Source organism: Protopterus annectens, chromosome 1.part0 (genome assembly GCF_019279795.1).
Source record: "Protopterus annectens isolate FY-2018-M chromosome 1.part0, PAN1.0, whole genome shotgun sequence".
Lineage (NCBI taxonomy): Eukaryota > Metazoa > Chordata > Ceratodontiformes > Protopteridae > Protopterus > Protopterus annectens.
In genome coordinates this window covers 349,858,082-349,878,547 of record NC_056725.1, presented here as the reverse complement: position 1 = coordinate 349,878,547, position 20,466 = coordinate 349,858,082, and the positions used below count along the sequence as shown (strand labels likewise).

General features: G+C 44.0%; 1 protein-coding gene across 1 annotated transcript in view; it reads left to right on the top strand.

The window, feature by feature from the left end:
* The window catches only part of DMAC2 (distal membrane arm assembly component 2), a 654,694-nt gene that overhangs the window by 473,116 nt on the left and 161,112 nt on the right, over positions 1-20,466 (top strand). Inside the window, exon 5 of the mRNA XM_044060005.1 lies at positions 5,086-5,248. Coding sequence (XP_043915940.1) covers positions 5,086-5,248 — 163 coding nt within the window. The remainder of the gene's footprint in view (positions 1-5,085; positions 5,249-20,466) is intronic.

Sequence of the window (20,466 nt, the reverse complement as noted above, 5' to 3'; positions counted from 1 at the left end):
CAGTCCAGTGGGTGAGGACTCTATTCTCACCGTCTTTATGTTTGATGGGCATGAGCCTGGGTTGTCCCCTCTCTTATGCCAATCATGCTGTTCCTCCAACCTTTTGTGTACCTCACGATCCCTGTCTCTTGTCTCATTTGTTTGCATTTGCTTCCTCACCTACGTAACTTACCTGACCCAGACATACCTATGTCCCTAACTCGGCATTCCTGTCTTACTGAATTTAAAACAAAAAAAAAATTGGGCACCTGTCCCACAAAAAATATCGTTCTATACATAGCTGTCCATTTTGACTGTGGTGGTGGTGCTGCAGTAGTGTTGTCGCCTCATAGTAAGACGTTGTCCTGTTCAATTCTCAGCTAGAGTGTCTTCTGTGTGGAGACGTGCATGAATGGGCATACCTTTGTTGAAGGTTGTGCGTCGGGGCTGGCAACTCGGCACATATAAAATCTACTGCCAATTATTAGCAGACTGGAGTTCCGCTGTGGCAACCCCTAACTGGGAAAAGCCGAAAGACACAACAGCATAGCTCTCCATTTTGCACGTCTGTTCTTGACACACTTGATTCGGTCCAGTTGGCTATACAACATGATAATGTTGTTGTCATTCCTCTCCCTGGAGGTGATAGTCCAGATTCAGCTAATATTCTGCATACAGTATAAGTTTTTACGGCTGAAGAAATGGTAGTTATGGTTCTTTCCTACCTGCCTCCTGCACATTCCTGTATTGCTTTTCCTTTGTTCTTCCTCCTGCTTACTCCCCATTTCACCACTTTCCTATCTACCCCATTTTAACACCTATAATCCGGTTGAAAAATAGAATCACACACAACGCACATAAGTAGCAGAAAAAAGCAATGTATCCCTTCACATTTTGGCCTCTGTTTGCGTGGAGTTTGGCATCTCGCACCAATGACAAGTGACTGTGAGCAGCCCTACAATGCTGTGGCTATCTCCTCACAATGCTGCTTAAACCCACTTTGCTGTGCCAACACACAGCAACAGATGTACTATAAAGAACTGATGTCATTGCATTATCACTTTTTTTTTAAAGTATTAGATACACCTGGATTCAAACCCAGTATCATCTGGGCTTAAAGAGAAATGTGTCAATACATTTACACCTGTTGCCACAGAGTCAGCTAAGCCGCAGGTATGCTTCATATACTCAGTAGTAACTGTCAGACTTTTAGCAATATGGCTTGTGTTTGCACACTGCTCAACTACGTATAATGTGCATCTCTCATGGCAAACACCTTGCCAACTGTTGCGCAAACCGGCTGCTTTGCTATGCAGAGCCACGTTTAGCATGTATTTCTACTATTTACTTTCCATTTACTCTCTGTGCCATGAAACTACATGTGGAAACTTAAACTGAATATGTCATATATTTACAGTGCAGCTGTGTGTTTCCTTCCCCCATGCACTGCAACCCTGGTGTTACCAGTACTTTGTCACAAATCTATTAACTACACTACATAAGTTAATATCACATGTTATGTGATATGTAGTACATCTCAATCTGGTAATATGCAGAAGTAAAACTATCTTCACAGTTGAACACATCTATACATCCATCAACTGATCCTGGGTACTATTGATCCATAAGCCTAACCAACCTTATCTGCAAGGCTATGGAAAGATTCACCATGGACCTTATCCACATGGACATAGGTGACCTTCAGCACTCTTGACCTGGTCCATATTGATTTTGTCAAGGTTAGATATTGCTTATTAAACCTAGTGTACTACTTAGATAATGCCCAAAAAGCCCTGGATGAGAGAAAACAGGACATACCACATTTTTTTTAATTTAGCCAGGCCCTTTAATACAATCCCCCATTCAGGTATCACAAAGAATTTCTCCCATCTGGGGATTAACCCTATCCTAGATGGATAGCCAATTGGCTTACTAACAGAACGCACACTGGCAAAGTCGGAGAGTCCACTTCCACCAGTAGACCAGTTACCAGTGGAGGACCACAAGGATCTGTGCTTGGCCCTTTACTGTTTGGAAACTATTTCTCTAAGGTCCAGGTGAAGGTAGATGGCCTCCTGCTTACCCTGTTTGCAGAAGAATATTAACTGGACGCAATCACTTGAGTCCCCCAGCGATGTTGACATACCACAAAAATGGCTTATACAGACAAATGATTGGTGCCAATGCTACAGACCTGAACTAAATGGAAAAAACTGCAGTCATCCCTTTCGGGGCCCCTCCCTCCAGCTCAGACCCTGTGGTGAGAGATTTGGGAACATAGGTAGATAGCAACCTTAACTTCGATCAAGGATCCACATTGGTAAAGAAGGCCTTCTATGTTGCACATCTCATAAGTAAGGACATCTTATCCAGAGCTAAGGATGTTACAGCTCCCCTGTACTCATCCATCATCAGACCACTAATAGAGTACAACGTTCCCTTCTGTATGTACGTCACCGGACACCTGCAGCAGCTGGAGAGACTCCAGAGGTTTCTCACCAAGAAAATTCACTGACTTCAACAAATGACCAATAGGGACAGACTGAAGGCCCTGTCACTGTACTTTGTATCTTATAGGTTGCTGAGAGGTGACTTGTCTCTGGCCTGTATAGCAGTCTTGGACCCTGCCCTAATGGAAATGCTGCACATCCGCAAGTCAAATGGGAAAATCTTTATTGGCTCTATGGATCTTAACTTAGCCTGTGACAGTAACAGGATGTGCTAGAGAGACAGAAAAGCTCCCAGAGATTGCCACTCCTCTGGAACAAACTCCCAATTCACGTAAAACAGAGCACCTCAATTACCCTATTTAAGCATAACTTAGACAACCGGATGGGAGACTGTAAATTTAGCTTGGGGGTGTCACCTGTGTCCCTCTTGGATGAAGGCAGTCGGTTTTGATTATAGACACGAGCTATAAATATAGACCATACAACTTGGCAGGTCTATATTAGAAGACCGAAAGTTTAAAATCGCGAATGCTGTAAAGAGTGAAAATGTCGGACTTCGAAGTGCTTTTTTTTGAGATTACAGTACAGTGAAGATCAGAATATTTGCCCTTTCCTCACTGTAGTGCGACCTCGGAGTTGGAATATATATTTAGCGGGGGGTGTATAATGATTTCAAGGTCCGGCATTTTCGCTCTTTATAGCATTCGTGATTTTAAACTTTCAGTCTTCTAATATAGACCCTGGACTAGGTCAGTAAGGGAACAATGGTATAACATGGCTAGGCTTATAAAGACCCTAGGGTTAATAGCCTAGTAACTTCCTATGAACTTTATTAAGATAAGAATGTATCAAAATAATTAAATAAGGTGTTGGAGCACAGGTTGAAAGTAAATGGCTTTATCTTTGGCAGCCTGCAGAGACTGTTCTGGATAGTCTGACAAAGTGGTTTAAAGATACACCTGTAAAGAAACAAACAGCAAGTTGAGTAGTAGTAGAGCTACGTAATGAATGTATCAATTAATTCTTAATCCACTTTTTGCAATTTGCATATGCACAAATGAAAATGCAGTTGTCATAAAGTGAAAGTTAAATATTGTAATCATGGTATGATCCATCCCTGTCTTCAATTATTTAGTTTCAATAGCAGTGAAAAACTAAACTGATGCATGGCAGTTAAATGGTTTATCCCTCTGCACCAGGGATGCAGGCTACCATTCACATTATTCAAAAGGTACTAGTCAGAGGTCCCTAGTGTCACCTGTCCTGTTTTGTGCTTACAATGGAGACTTTGAACAGGTTACTGAGCATGCCAGGAGCAGTCTCAGGTTTGTTCCTTTTGTTTCAGTCTCTAGTTTCCATCTAAACAGAACTAAGATGATGTTATTCACCATTAACCAAGCATCATTATGTTAGGAATCCAGTCTAAATTTGCCCTTTACATGGTTTCAGTACACAGACAGACAGACACACACACACACACACACACACACCCCTTAGCTATGCTGGATGTTAATTTAAACCCTTACATGTTCAAAGCTCATCTTTGGATGTGTACACTGAAGAAAATTAACATCTAGCTGTTCTTAATAAAGATGTTGCAAAAACATTTGCATGATACATATCCTGAAATTCAGAAATGTGTAATGCACTGTGCAGTTCTTCCATCATCAGGAGTGCAGTGTGCATTATGCCTGAGTGAGACTGCTTGTCACTACAGAGGTATGAAGACACCAACTTGCAGTGCCAAAGCGGTCTCACTATTGAAGGACACATGCAGATGCAGCAGTCCATTGGCATGGCTAATGCAAATTAGCCATTTTGATGTTCCCTAGAAATGTTGTCAACATTGCGATGTTCCTTGGAATTTTTTTGGCATTAGAACAATAGGGTTGAGTCATTCAAAGAATAGCTCTACTGCACTGAAAGTGCATTGAAGTGAAAAAAATGTACTCCCATTCACTTTTGTGGTAGGAGCAGAGATGGTTAGTCCCACAGCTATTAATTACTGCATAGCCGTGTGTGGGGAGCATGCATGGACTGTGTTTACAGGGGCATGATTGCAGCTGTCTGGATGCCTATTTGTGTATGCATAAATATGAGTTTGTTTGTCTGTGTGTAAGAACGTTTGTGAAGATTCTTTGTGTGTGTGTGTGTGTGTGTGTGTGTGTGTGTGTGTGTGTGTGTGTGTGTGTGTGTGTGTAAAAGTTAGCTGGTACTTATTCAACCATGTTACATCTAGATCTAACAATGCCAGTGATCGTTTTAGAGATGTGATAATAAATTGCTAATGAGAGGCTGCTTTGTGCTTTTTCATCATGTTGATGTGCACAGCAGCATAACCCAGATAGTGCTGGTGGCAATATTTCTCATGGAGACCATCTCTCATGGTCATCTTTACTCTGGTCAAGTGACAGATTTCCTAATAAATGACTTAATATTTATTATTCAGAAATAGATTTTTGAGCAAGGGGGTAGAGTGAAAAATTATTTTCATTTCAAGCCTGTGGTTTTCCAACAGGTTATGCAGTACACATTGTGTAGTTTTTTTATGTATGGCACAAACTTTGCTTGTGTGTTATAAATGTTAAAAAAAAACGTTTATCTCTCCAGAGCATGATAGAGAGTAATGGGTTGTAATTTTTTTTCTGTCCTCCAGTACCTTTAAAGGAACTCAAATATCTGTACATGAACCACTGCCCTCACATTGATGACTGGTGTTTAAGCAGACTTCATGTCTTCCAGGATTCACTTGTAGAGCTGTCCTTGGCTGGCTGCACACAGATCACTGAAAGAGGTCTTGCAGCTCTCCATCACCTAAGGTTAGTGGAAGGTATACTGTGAATATTGATTTGCTTTCATTACCCATTTATTTTATTTTCTGTATTAGAAAAGGATCATTTTATAGTTGTGAGAACAGAATTACACTAATATATGCACTAAATAAACAACTTGTACCTTTCCCTTTGTCCATACTATTTTCATGGATTTCTTTGGGATTTTTTCACCTGTGATCACAAAAGGAAGGTCATTGAACGCAAATTTCAATATAAACAGTGGTTTGTTCATGTAGTGCTAGCACTGTCACTGTGTGTTGTGACCTACTTAGCATATTAAGCATAGGAATGCACTTCACTCACGTGGCTTGGGTTCCATTTAAGATGTTTTTGTATGTAACAGTGCTAGGTTTTCTGTGGTGTTCTTGAATGTTCCCATCAGTGAGTATCAGAAGTTGATAGAAAGTGGTAGCAGAAGGTATGAAAATGTTGCCAATGATGTAGGTAGTATACCATGGTCCATGAGAAGCTCAGGAAGCTCACGAATCCAGTATGGTGCAAAATAATCCAGTCATAAATATACACAGTGCCACAGTGTGCTATGTCAAATTTCAAAGTAGCAATCTGTTGACCTTGTAAAAAAAAAAGAAGTTATGTACCTACCATAACGTTCCATGTTAGTTGTCTTCATCTCGCCTTCTTTCTTGCTAGTTGGGATCGGAGCCGATCCTCGGCTCCGACCCGGCCATCTTCTATAGCTCAAGAGCTGTTTACTGGCTTGAGGCTACCCCTTATCCCATGATGCCTAGGAATAGCTACCCAGATCTCGTTTGAAATAGCTAACCCCAGACATAGCCAGAGAATAAACCTGTCCAAACAAATAGGTTGAGTGTACCTGTTATACTCTCTAAGTCAGTAGAGGAAACAAACCAGAGAACACTCAGCCAGTGAAACCAGAGCTCCTCTCGGTCCAATAGGACAGGGGGACGGAGGGTGGGACGCAAGAAAGAAGGCGAGATGAAGACAACTAACATGGAACGTTATGGTAGGTACATAACTTCTTTATGTTAAGTTGTCTATCTCGCCTTCATTATTGTTGGTTGGGACAGTGTCCCTAGCACCTACAATCCTGGGCGGCTCATTGGAACAGACTCTTCAGAACGGTGGAACCAAAGTCAACTCTGCTCCTGGAGACCATATTTCACTTGTAATGAGAAGTAAAGGTATGAGGATTTGCCCACGTAGCAGCTGCACAAATAGAATCCATGGGCAACCTAGATTGGAAGGCTACATAGGTGGCCAAGGCCCTAGTAGAATGACCTTTCAGCTTGATAGGTAACTCTTTGTTCCTTAATTGATAGATGAAAGTAATAATGTGAGACAACCACCTGGATAAGGTCACCTTGGAAACTGGGAGACCTTGTTTGCCTAGAGCATAGGAAAAGAATAGTTGGCCCGACTTCCTTATTTCCTTAGTCCTATGCAGGTAAAAACGCAATTGTCTATGAATATCTAATTGGTGTAATTTGTACTCTGCTTTGTTGGTGTGGTTAGGGAAAAACACAGAAAGGTCTATAGATTGGTTTAAATTATTTTCTGAGCAGACTTTCGGAAGAAATGAAGGATTAGTCCTCAGAGCAACCCTGTCCTTATGAAAAACCAAGTATGGAGGAGGAACACACAGTGCCTGAAGTTCAGAGACATGTCTGGCTGAAGTAATAGCTACCAGAAAGAGTGTCTTCCAAGATAGAAACTTAATGGAGCAGGATGCTGCTGGTTCAAAAGGGGGCAGAGTTAAGGAAGTTAGTACCAAATTAAGGTCCCAAGGAGGAGGGGGATCTCTCACTGGAGGCCTAAGGAGAGTGGTCCGTCTCAAGAAAGCTTTACAGAGCTTATGAGACATAATGTTTGAATTTGACAAACCAACATGAAAGTTAGAAATGGCCATTAATTGAACCCTGATTGTAGCCAAAGCGGACCTGGAATGAAAAAGTTGTGTTAGGAATTCCAGAGTTTCGTGGACTGGGGCTGAAAAGGGATCTACATTCCTAGCCTCTGCCCAACAAAAGAAACGTTTCCATTTACTAGCATAAGTTTTTCTGGTTGTGGGCTTGAGAGGAGACAATAATCTCATGCACAGCTGGGGAAATGCTGGGAAGCCTGGCTAAGGTTGGAAGTGGAGTAACCAAGCTGTGAGCTGGAGAGCTTGGAGGGATTGATGCAACCCGCCTGATTGATGAATCAGTAGATCTGAAAACGGGTCCAGAGTCCAGGGCTGATCGAGAAGGTAGTAGTGCAAGAACGGAACCATATCTGTCAAGGACAGTAGGGGGCAATGAAGATCATTTTGCAACCAACGATATTGCTTTCTGTATGAGTTTCGGTATCAGGGGAAACGGAGGAAAGGCATAAAGAAGTCCCTGAGGCCAATCGTGGACTAGAGCATCTCTGGGTATATGACCTGGAAGCGGAAGTAGGGAAAAGTAGTTGCTGCATTTGCTGTTGAAGGGGGTGGCAAAAAGATCGCAGCAAGGCTGTCCCCATTTGCGGAAGATAAGATCCGCAACTTCCTGATTCAGTGACCACTCGTGAGGCATGAGGATAGCTCTGCTGAGCCTGTCCGCTATGACGTTGGACCTCCCAGGGATGTGCATCACAATCAGAAAATGTTGGGAGGAAATCGCCCACTGCCACAGTGTGTGTGCTTCTCGACACAGGAGGTAGGACCTGGTTCCGCCCTGCTTGTTGATGTACCACACCACTGACATGTCTGTTTGAATTGCAATGGTCCCAGAAGGAAGAGAGTCCTGGAGGGCTTGCAACGCTAGGAGCACGGCTCTCATTTCTAGGACGTTTATGTGCAGATGGTACTCGTCAGGCTGCCAAGTGCCTTGGACTGTCCTGCCCTGATGATGCCCCCCCCCCACCCTATCAGGGAGGCGTCTGTGGTCACTGTGGCTACCGGAGGGGGCTGAGTGAAGGGTCTGCCCTGAGTCACTAGTGGGAAGACCATCCACCAGGAAAGGTGCTTTTTGCATGCTTCTGTAATCATGATCATGTGAGACATGGGCAGCTGTTTGAAAAACCACTGTGTGAACAGAAGCCACTGAAGGATCCTCATGTGAAAGCAGACCAGTGAGATTAGAAGAATGACTGCTGCCATGGAACCCAGAGTTTGAAGGATGAACCTGACCTGGATTCTTTTGCTCTGCATTAGAATTTGTACTTGTTGACGAATTGTAGACACCCTTTCTAGCGGTAGCCTTGCGGACATGTTTCTTGTGTCTAAGTCTGTTCCTATGTAGGTGATAGATTGACAGGGCAACAAGGCAGATTTTTCGAAGTTTATTGTAATGCCTAGCTGGGAGCAGATTGTGATTGTGTAGTCCCTGGATTGTAGAAGTTGATGCCTGGTAGTAGCAGTGAGGAGCCAGTCGTCTAGATATGGAACACCTGGAATCCTCAACGTCTCAGGTGAGCCGTGACCACTGCCATACATTTGGAGAACACCCTGGGGGCTGTGGTGAGACCAAAGGGCAGAGCTCTGAACTGGTAATGACTGGCTCCCAGCCGGAAGCGAAGAAATCTCCTGGAGCGCGCGCCTGTCCATCTTGATGTGGTAGTACGTGTCCTGAAGATCTATCGAGCACATCCAGTTGTCCTGTCCATCTTGATCTGGTAGTACGTGTCCTGAAGATCTATCGAGCACATCCAGTTGTCCTGACCCAGAAAGGGTAGAATGGACTGTAGTGTGACCATCCGAAACTTTGTTCTTTGTACAGACCTGTTTAGTCTGCCGAGATTCAGAATCGGTCTCCAGTCCCCTGTCTTTTTTGGTACCAAAAAAAACCTTGAGTAAGTTCCGGGTCCATGCTGGTCTGCCAGGACTTCCTGGATGACTCTTTTTTTTCTAGCAGTTTTGAAACTTCTATTACTGCTTGGTCCTTCAGATTGGGTGGAACATCTGGAAGGGATTTCCTTGACGGTAAGGGGGTTGACAGAAGGGAATTTTGTAACCTCCAGATATAATGGACCGTACCCATCTGTCTTGTGTTAAATTTTGCCAGGCTTTTGGGTACAGTGAAAGTCTTCCCCCGACTGCCTCCAGAGGTGAGCAGCCGGACAACCCTTCAGGGATGTTGAAAGGGCTTATCAGAGAAAGATCCTCTGTTGCCCTTGTTCTGCGGACCCCCTCTGCCACGAGGGCGGCGTTTGTTGTTATTGTTTCCCCCTCTGCCCCTGGAGGAAAAATCGCTATGTATGTCAGGCAAAGCTCCCCAGGAATTTTGGAACCACATTTTGCCACTCTTCTGACCTTTAGGGTACGGTCTAGGAGTGGAAAAACGGACTCCCACGGCAGACAGAGTCTTGCCTTCTAGCTCACACGTAGTCAAAGTGTCTTTCACCTGTAGTCCAAAGAGAAAGGAACCATCAAAGGGGGTGTTGGTGAATGACGCTCGAAAGGGTTCCGCAAAATTACACAGCCGCATCCATGCATGCCTCCTAAGGGCCACACCCGTACCTGCGGCTCTACTCGCAACATCGGCTGCGTAGGAAATGAGCCTCATGGAGGAGTTAACTACAGAATTAAGCGTCACCAGCTGGTAAGCTACTTTAGCTTGAGCCCCCTCAGCTGATGGATCTTGAAGGGTATCTCTGAGCTCTTTAAGGAGATCCCTCTGAAGCCGGGTAAAATGACATAAGTAGTTCAGTGACCTCATAGAAAAGGTCGCTGAAGCGAACATTCGCTTCCCATATCTGTCCATCGTCCTAGACTCCTTGTTAGGAGGATGGACAGACAAAGAGGTCTCTGCTAACTCTTTTTTGGTGGCTGCTGCTACCACCATGGCATCAACAGGAACACCTTTGGTAAGGAACTGCTTATCCTGGGGTGCTGTGATGAATTTGCCAGGTCTCCTCGGAGTTGGTTCCACTGTATCCGGAGCTGACCAAGCCTTTCGAGCTACCACTGACATAAGTGGATTGAAAGGCAGAAAAACCCAGGAGGTGGAAGGTCGGGAACCGAACGCATCCAGAAATACAGACTCATCCTCAGTAGGGGCTAAGGGGATTCCAGTTCCCCCTCTGCTTAAGCATTTCTGGGATGTCCGCGAAGGAAACCTCTTCAGAGGGGGATCTCGGGGACCCTTCCGAATCATCTAAGTCTGTATCAGAAGTGACAGACTCAGGGGAGTCAATGTGCTTCCTCTTGCACTTCTTCTTATGAGGGGGCTCCTCTGAATGATCAGGGGAGGCCTCGGAAGAAGAGGAAACACCCAGTGGGGTGCCCTGGAGTACCGGTTCCCTACGCTTGGTGTCTGGAGGAGGAGCAGAGGTCGGCACAGGCACTACAGGGGACGGAGCCAGTGGGGCCGATAGTGGAGCTGACTCCATGGCCAGCACACTCCTCATGACATCGAAGGCGTCCCTGCCACGATGCAGAGAAAGCTCCGGTTCAGAGGAAATCGGAATCTTTCTCCGCACCGAGGGAGATGGCTCCGAGGCCAATGTAGGAGCCGAGTTCACCTGCGCCGAAGCTCCGAGAGGGTAAACTGGGTCGGACAAGGGTCCGATGCCACTCGCCCCCTCGGAGCTGACGAGGGAACCCCGGTGCCCAGATCCCTCGACGGACGGCACCACTGAGGGGATCGGAGCCGATGTCGGAATCGAAGGCGATAGAGTTATCAGAGCCGACGGTTCCACTACTCGAATCCCAACGAACTCCGGCTCCATACTTATTGGAGTTGGAGGAAGAACATCGAGAAAAGTGGACGGAGCCGGCACCTATTGAGGAGGGCTGGACAACATCTTGGCAAGTGTCTGCGACTTTAGCAACCTACTGACCACTCTCTCCACATCGTGATCCGACAGCCTAGAGGATCGAGAGGAGTGAGATGATCGGTGACTGCACTCGCTCTGAAGCAACGGAGACCAAGGAGCTGAATGTACCGATTCCAGTGAAGGGTATCTCAGCCTCTTGCGGCTCCGCGAAGGCTCTGAAGTTTCTGATGGAGCCGACGGGGAGATAGTCTTATCGGTGCCAGGCGGAACCGAAGTGGAAGGTAGAGTCTGAACCAAGGATGGCTCCGAACTTGGAGCCGATGGCTTGGTAGATTTAGAGGATTTCACAGGCTGAGAGCTCTTGGCCGGTGAATCCTGGGGTTTTAAAAGACCCCTAAGAATAAGCTTATTCTTACGCTTCTGCAGGACTCTTGGACTAAAGGCATGGCAGATAGACAAGAGTCCTGCAGGTGCACAGCGCCTAAACAATAGATGCAAGAAGTGTGCCCATCTGTCAGAGACATTTTCTGACAGCATGAGTCACACTTCTTGAATCCAGACACTTTGGATTCCTTTGACATCCTGAAAGAAGGAAACCACAAATACAGCAACAGCTACCAAAAGCAAAATACAGTCTACACAAAAAACACACTGTACTAAAAGACTATAGCTAAAGGTTTTTGTTTTTTTTTTTTTTTTTTTTTTTTTTTTAATAGGAAAGCCTCTAACTTATACGGCTAGCCTATGAAAGAAAAGTAGAAGGAAAGCCTCTAACCTAAACGGCTAACCGGACAAGAAGAGGATGGGGGGAGGGGTGGGGGATAACTCTCTAAGTTAAACGAGTTCTCAAGGAAAAGAAGAGATACTACGACTAAACACTAGCTATCACAAAAAACAAGACTAATCGTTAACAATAAAACACTGAAAATATAGAAATCTAGAGTAATAAAGTTATACAAAAAAACTTTATACGAGCCTGAGCCAGAAAAACAACACCTCGCAGCTGAAGTGGCAAACGAGATCTGGGTAGCTATCGCTAGGCATCATGGGATAAGAGGTAGCCTCGAGCCAGTAAACCGCTCTCGAGCTAAAGAAGATGGTCGAGTCGGAGCTGAGGATTGGCTCTGATCCCAACCAGCAAGAACGAAGGCGAGATAGACAACTTAACATCATATGATCTTTAGCCTTTCAACATTAAAATGTTTAATGTTATAGTATTAAGGGATTTTTTCAGCAAAACTTTTTCCATTTTTTTCTCAAAGTATATCCACTAGCCATATTTATATTTCAGTCCGTAGGCAACAGCAAGACCTTGGCAGGCATCCAAGCAGTACAAGAGAATGAATGCTAATGCGGTCTGTACAGCTGCATTCTTAAGAGGGGAAGTTTTCAAGAAATGTAATCATAGGAAGGACCTAGTAGGGCTTTCAGCATTGTTAACTTTGAAATGTGAGTTAATGTAACAGTTTATTGATATACTTGCTAGCTTCTTTAGCTTGTTAGAAGTCTTGTCTTTCTTATGTAAATGGTCTGTCGTACTAGCTACAGATAGTTTAACTCGATGTTTCCAAAAAGGCCATCTTTTTATTTATTTATTTTTTTTAATTTGTTTACATTGTGTGTACTGGGGTAAAACACTGATCAGTGCATGACCAATTGCAGCCCGAGTTAATCAAAACAGGAGCAACATAAACTGTAAACGGTAACAATCAATGGAAAACAGTACGTTGTTATACACAGAATAATGCGTAGATGATTTTAAGTGAAGACAAAGTATTAGTACATATGTACATATCTTTATATGGTAAGATCAGTGCACAGTCATTTACTGCTTAGACTTGTACCCAACATCATGGCTGTATAGTATATGATGTTTCTTTGAAAGACATTCCATTGTTTCACATTCCAGACTTCATAACATCTAATGGAAAGCATCAATTACAAGTTAAAAAGCAAATCTCCTTGGAGGTAAATAATAGATACTGTGAGAGAAGGAGCTTCATTTCCAGTAATGTGTGTCAGTTAAGCACTCCAGGAATGGGTAATTTTGGATACATGAAGTTTGCTTTAACACTAGTCATCAGTATGAGCCCAGGATGAATAATGAATGAGGAAAATGTGTGAAAAGAAATAAACATTACCTCACTGTGTTTAAATAGATTCTAAAGGGTTGGATGAAGCATAACTAATATCATGAAATAAAAATAAGGCAAGGAGAACAGCCTTTGACAGTAATCGTGCATACTGTGATTGTAACAATTGATGACTTTATGGATGTGCTTGACTGTAACATAATTGATCGATTTATTGGGATGTTCTTAACTGAAGACTCTATATAGTTAGATTTATACATCTTTATATGTGTTACTTATTCGTTTCTTAACCAGATAAGACCTGCTACATGTTAGTGTCTCTCTTGACTAATAGCCCAATAATAATGATTTGATGGCTTTGCTCAGAATAACACAGTATGCAAGTGAAAATCAAAGGAATTAACACACAACTTCAGGATGCAGCTGATTATCATCTCCATGTACTAAAGCTAGATGGTTTATTAGATGCTCCAGTTAGATGTAAGAACAGACAAAAGCCACACGTATAATCTATTTAAACTTTTTATCCATAGTATATTTCAGGGAAGGGGGTAGGAAAATGAAAATATGATATTGTCAGTTTATTCAGGAGAACTAAACAGTTTGATTCTCAGTTTTAAGTTATCTGGTCCAAAGAAGTTTTATAGTATGCAATGTAAATAAGTGAAAGTAAAAGTAGCTTGATGTTCATCGTGCATACAGCTGCAGTCATAACAGATGGGTTTTCCTGCCGTCAGGCGGGTCCTCGGTCGGCCGAATTCCAAAGTCTAGGTCCGGCATTGGTTGTCGTCGCTTCCTCCTTGACGTCAGTGCGACAGGGGTATAAAAGATCCAGCCGACACCATTTTCTTCAGTCTTTCTTGCCACGCGGTGCCTGAAGCAGTTCGCAAGTGCCGGTCGGCCAGCTCCTGAGATTACGAATATTTTTCAACCGAAGTCTTCTTGAAAGCTAAGTACCCCATTGGGGAAACTTTTCTTGCCTCAGACTGATGTCAGACAAAGTTAATAATTGCATTTCTTGTGGGAAGCAAATACCGCATAAGGATTTTCATTCCCTCTGCATTCCTTGCCTAGGCCCAGACCACGATGTCTCGGCCTGTCGTTTTTGTGCTACATTCAACAGACGCACTATTAAGCGTCGGGTGCAGTTCACCCAACACTATTTTGGCAAAAAGTTTAATTACATTATGTCGTTGGATACTCCGACTCCAGTTATAATTAAAAGGCGCAAAGATAAGGACCGACATACGAGGTCCGCAACTTCTACCGACACCACGCCAAAACCGACTACAGGTGCTCCGGTTCTCAGTGAGGCGCCTACGCAGCCCCTGACTATCGACGACACTTCATTGGCGGTGTCTTCTGTGCCCGAGGTCGCAGGCTCTTCAGCCCACATCCCGACTACAGATACCGAAGCCACTATTGGCGGTGAAACTCAGAGTTTAGATAGACCTGCCACCTCTCAAGGTGTCTACAGGCCTTCCTCTTCTTTTTCCATCAAGGCTTTCACTAAGTCTAAATCAGCCATGCATACACAGGGCCCTTCTTAAGGCCCCATGCCTAAAAAGCAGATGCTCAAAATGGCTGAGGATTTGATTACTCTTATTAGGGGTTCTCAAACTCACCCGGACAAAAGACCCAGAGTGGAGGAAGAATCCCCCTCCTCGGACCAGGCCTGCATTATTTCAGAACATTCTGAAGACCAGGAACATTCTTACTCCCCTTTTGAAGATTCTGATGCTGAGGAGTCCATTCCCTCTGTCTCCCCCACTGAGGATTACTCTTTTGGGGAAACCTTACATACCTTGAGCAAAGACTTCCACTGGGAAGGCCAAGAGTACTCAGACTCCAAGAAAAGGCTTAGGGATTTCCTCTTGCTCCCTCAGCACAGGCCTCTGGCTATACCTCCTGTCTTAGACATTCTAGATGACGTGTATTCAGAGGCCTGCCTTAACCCAGATTCTTTTCCTCCAGCTCCAGTCAAGCCTGACAGGTATTACCGGGTTCCTGACTCACACCAATTCCTATACAAAAGCCATGCGGCTGACCCAGAAACTATATCACAGGGTCCCAAGGGAATTAAGGCCTCCACTGCTAAAAATCCATTACCTTCAGAGAGAGATTCCAGAGCTTTAGAGAGGTCGGGGGAAAAAGGTTTACACCTCGGCCACCTTAACCATGAGGGCATTAAACTGTCAGTTCCATATGTTAAAGTACCAACAATTTCTGTTATCACAGTTGAGAAACAAAATGTCACAACCTGAACAACCAGACTTGAAGGAGTTGCAGGATTTGATACATAGTGCAGAACAAGTGGGTAAACATACCTTGCAATGTGGTTTTGATGCTTTAGAGGCCTCATGTAGAGCTGCTGTTACAGGATCAGTCATACGTAGGCATGCCTGGCTCAAAGAGCAAACCTTGCCAGATCATGTCAAAGCTAAATTGCTAGATGCCCCTCTGCAAAAAGATGTATTGTTTGGTGTTAAAGCTGAGGAGGTATTAAAGAAAATGGAGGAGAAGGCAAAATCAATGCAAACAGTAAAAGATTTCTTACAGGTACAACCTCCACGTTTCAGTAGAAATTGGCCTTCCAAAAATTGGTCCTTTCCAGCCACGGACAGACCCCAAAGAGGTAGATACAGGCGCCCCTGGGGCAGAGGACAACCTCAAGGATCATTTAGAGGCAGACAATGGCAAGCACCCACACAAAGAGGTGGTGAGGATAGTTCACAGCCATTCAGAAAGCAGAACCAATGACTTCCCCTTTGCATGCCAAGCAAGGCTCAAATGGCAGCACCTTCAGGCGGAAAACTGGCATTATTTTCGAAAAATTGGCATATTGTCACAAAAGACAAATGGATCCTGGACATTATAGACAGAGGCTACAGATTTCACTTTCACACCCTTCCAAAAATGAGAGGCATGCCAAACCTGCCACACAATCAAAGGGCAGAGGCACAGAAACAAATTTCAGATCTCATGGACATGAAAGCTATTCAAGAGGTACCTGTACAAGAACAGGGTCAAGGTTTTTATTCCAGACTATTCCTGGTACCAAGGAAGGGAAAAGATTGGAGACCTATTTTGGACCTATCCATCCTAAACACTTTTTTACTCATGCCAAAATTCAAGATGCTCACATTACAGCAGCTTCTTCCCATGCTGGGCAAGGAGTCTTGGCTGGTAACATTGGACCTCAAGGAGGCATACCTGCATGTCCCAATCAGACAAGATTGCAGAAGATACCTCAGATTTCTTGCAGGTTCAACCCATTATCAATTCTCTGCATTGCCCTTTGGCTTATCTACTGCGCCCAGAGTGTTCACGAAATGCCTGGCATCAGTAATCGCCTACTGCAGACTTCAAGGGATACAAATATACCCTTATCTGGACGACTGCCGGACAGCAAGCACATACTTATGAAACATCTGGCGTTTGTAATAATGTTGTTGAATTCTCTGGGATACACAGTCAACAAAAAAAATCAAGGCTAATACCCTCTCAAACAATAATTTTCCTGGGTGCCAGCTTGGATACAAACACCCAGATGGCCTACCTCACGCCAGAGAAACAAGGGCAACTAACTCAATACTTCAGAAAACTGGCAACGTTCACCAGGCTGACTGCAAGGAAAATCCTGCAGGCTCTGGGATTCATGGCATCTTGCATCCTACTAATCCCATGTGCAAAGCTGCATATGAGAAAACTTCAATGGTACCTAAAAAACCTATGGTCTAAACACAGCCACAGTTTGGAAACAATAATACCACTAATTCCATGTCTTCAAAAGGAATTTCTGTGGTGGGCTCAAGCATGCCAAAGAAACACAGGTCTCCCATTCTGCAAGCCTCAAGCAAATCACATCATCACAACAGACGCCTCGGACTACGCCTGGGGGGCGCACATGACAGATCGGTGAATTCAGGGCAAATGGTCGAAAAAGAAAAGCACCTACACATCAATCACAAGGAAATGCTAGCAGTAATAAATGCTATTATAGCTTTCAAGGACCTACTGCATCCAGGCCAGCTATTGATAAGGACGGACAACACCACAGTAATGTGGTACATAAACAAACAGGGAGGTACCCATTCATACCCCCTATGCAGGCAAGCCATGTCTCTTTGGAACATGGCTCTAGAATTACAAATCGAGCTTCAAGCACAGTACCTGCCAGGCAAGGAAAACACACTGGCAGACAACCTAAGCAGAAATATGACAGATCCACACGAATGGAAGTTGCATCCTCAAGTTTTCACAAGGATAACTCAAGCATGGGGAAGGCCAGACATAGATCTCTTTGCCTCCCACAGAAATCACCAATTGGCAAAATTCTGCTCGAGGACCTTTCATCCACAGGCCTGGAAGGTGGACGCACTCTCCTTCAGTTGGGCAACAATGACAGTTTATGCCTTTCCACCTCTCCCTCTGCTGCCCAAAGTTCTATTAAAAACCAGAGCAGACAGGCCAAAGATGATTCTCATTGCTCCAGACTGGCCAAGACAACATTGGTACCAACTCCTGAAAAGCCTGACGCATTCCCCACCATGGATCCTGCCTCTAATGCCTCTTCTACTGACTCAGCACAACTTCAAAACTCTACACAGTCAGCTGAAAACACTCAATCTAGCCGCATGGAAGATTCCTTAAATTCACAACAGGCCCTACTCTCCAAGGAGGTGCAGGATGTCATTTTGGAGGCCAGAAGACCTTCTACAAGAAAAGCCTACTCTGCAAAATGGAAACGGTTTTGTGCCTGGAATGAGAAAAAGGGTCAGAATCCAGAAATACTAAATTTACCCCAAATATTACAGTACCTAGCTGAGATGCTAAGCAATGGACTTTCATTCTTCTCAATCAAAATCCATGCCTCAGCAATTTCTGCAAAATACAACACTGATCCTTTTTTATTCTCTCACCCCCTCTTAAGACAGTTCCTCAGAGGGGCTAAGAATATAAAACCCCCAAGGAAACAACCAATACCTGCTTGGGACCTCAATTTCACACTAGAAAAACTGACCTTGCCTCCTTTTGAGCCAGCTGCTTCAACAGAACTGCAATACTTGTCTTGGAAAACAGCCTTCCTCCTGGCAATCACATCAGCTCGCAGGGTCTCGGAACTACAAGCCCTCATGGCTGTGCAGCCTTTCATCATTTTCCATCAGGACAGAGTTACCTTACAAACCAATCTGTCCTTTATGCCAAAGGTAATATCCAGGGTAGCCTTGAGTCAGGCTATCCACTTACCTACCTTCTACCCTAATCCTCAAAACAAAGGGGAAAGACTGCTACATTCCTTGGACGTTCACAGACAGCTGTGTTATTATTTGGACAGAACAAAGCCTTTCAGAAAATCAGAGCAACTCTTTGTGTCCTATGCTGCAGGAGCTCAAGGGAAGCCTATTTCCAAACAGACAATCTCAAAGTGGATTGCCCACTGCATACGCTTTTGTTACTCTTTTCATGGTAAATCTGTACCTGCAGGCATCAGATCTCACTCCACAAGGGCCACAGCTACCTCTGCAGCTTTCCTCAGTGGGGTTCCTACCAAAGATATTTTGGAAGCAGCCACTTGGAGTTCTGTACATACCTTCTCCAAGCACTATCACCTACCATTATACTCCAAATCTAGAGCAGGCTTTGCCACTGCAGTCTTGCAGGGCATCCTGGCTCCTCCTAGTTCCACCTAGTGCCTACCACCCCTTTTTTAGCTTTGGGATTCTACCCATCTGTTATGACTGCAGCTGTATGCACGATGAACATAGTACAGTTTTGTACCTACCATAAATGTAGATGTTCGAGTGGTAATACAGCTGCAGTCCAGGTTTCCCCTCCCTCCTTCCCCTCTAGGGGTATTCTTTTATGGTGTATTTGCTTGCAACTGCTGTTTTTTGATTATATTGCATTGCATTATTACATAATTTTATGTATTGCCTACCTTCTGGGGGCACCTGACATCTGGGGCAAGAAAAACTGAAGAAAATGGCGTTGGCTGGATGTTTTATACCCCTGTCGCACTGACGTCAGGGAGGAAGCGACGACAACCGACGCCGGACCTAGACTTTGTAATTCGGCCAACCGAGGACCCGTCTGACGGCAGGAAAACCCATCTGTTATGACTGCAGCTCTATTAGCACTCAAACATCTACATTTATGGTAGGTACAAAACTGTACTTTTTGGAAGAATGTTAGATATTGTGTGTAATGAGTGAGTGAGTGTGTGCGTGTGTGTGTGTGCGTGTGTGTGTGTGTGTGTGTGTGTGTGTGTGTGCGTGTGTGTGTGTGTGTGTGTGTGTGTGTGTGTGTGTGTGTGTGTGTGTGTGTGTGTGTGTGTGTGTGTATTCATTCACACTTACACACATACATCAGTATGATGGTACCACTTGGATTGCCTAGCATGTGATACAATTAGGTATGGGCAGAACTATTAGGTACACTAAATTACAGAATCCCTATGGAATATCTGTTGGAATCTGTAACTCTAGCAGTGGGTATTAAGTAAGAAACAAGGGTTTGAGGCTAGTTCCCCTTAAGGAAGTTATCTGGAGTAGCAGATAATTAATATCAGCTGTTTCACTTCACAGTGTGGCAGATGTCTGCCTAAAATCCAGTGTTAATGGTTCCAGAGGAGTTTGTCAGGTTTTATTGTGAAGCAAGGTACACTAAGACTTTCATTTGCCGGAGACTTTTAGTTACTAGAGTTTTTTGGTTACTGAAGGCATTTATTTGCCAGAGGCATTAGTGATGTATCTTGCACCAGAGGCTTTTATTTGCATGTACTCAAAGCATGATTTGCCAAAACTCTGCACCCGTTTGATTGCTGATTACTTCCATAAGAAGCAGAAACAAAAGAGAATTGTGAGAAGTCTGGGGAAAGTAATTGTATGTTAACTTGCTTCCTAAGCCTTGTACAGATACTTGCTTGGTAAGCAAATATAATCTCATTTCTTTCATCAGTTTGGAAGTCAGCTTGTACTGCTATGTTCCTCAACAAGCATTTACAACCTCTCATTCCCTTCAAGTTAGTTTTGTGTAAGGCAGGTTCAGCTGTCAGACCTGTCTGTGGCTGTATTTGTAGGTTTCAAAAAGCTAAACTGCTCATTAAGTCATTGATGTCTTTGGTACTGCTGTGGATTTTTAGTGTTGTCAATGTATTATACAATTCCTTTTCTACTCCAATCTTTAGTGATTCCGAGGTTTCTTCATCTATTAGTTTCAAAGGAGTGCACACCAGGGCTAGCTAGCTCTTTTCCCTTACACTCTTCCTGTTTTTGACTTAATCATATTTGCATTGGATCTTTATCACTCCCTGGTTTTCTGGGCTGGGGTCATGACAGAGTGGAAGTGTGGAAGTCAATTCACTGCCTTTTTTGCAGATTTCTCACA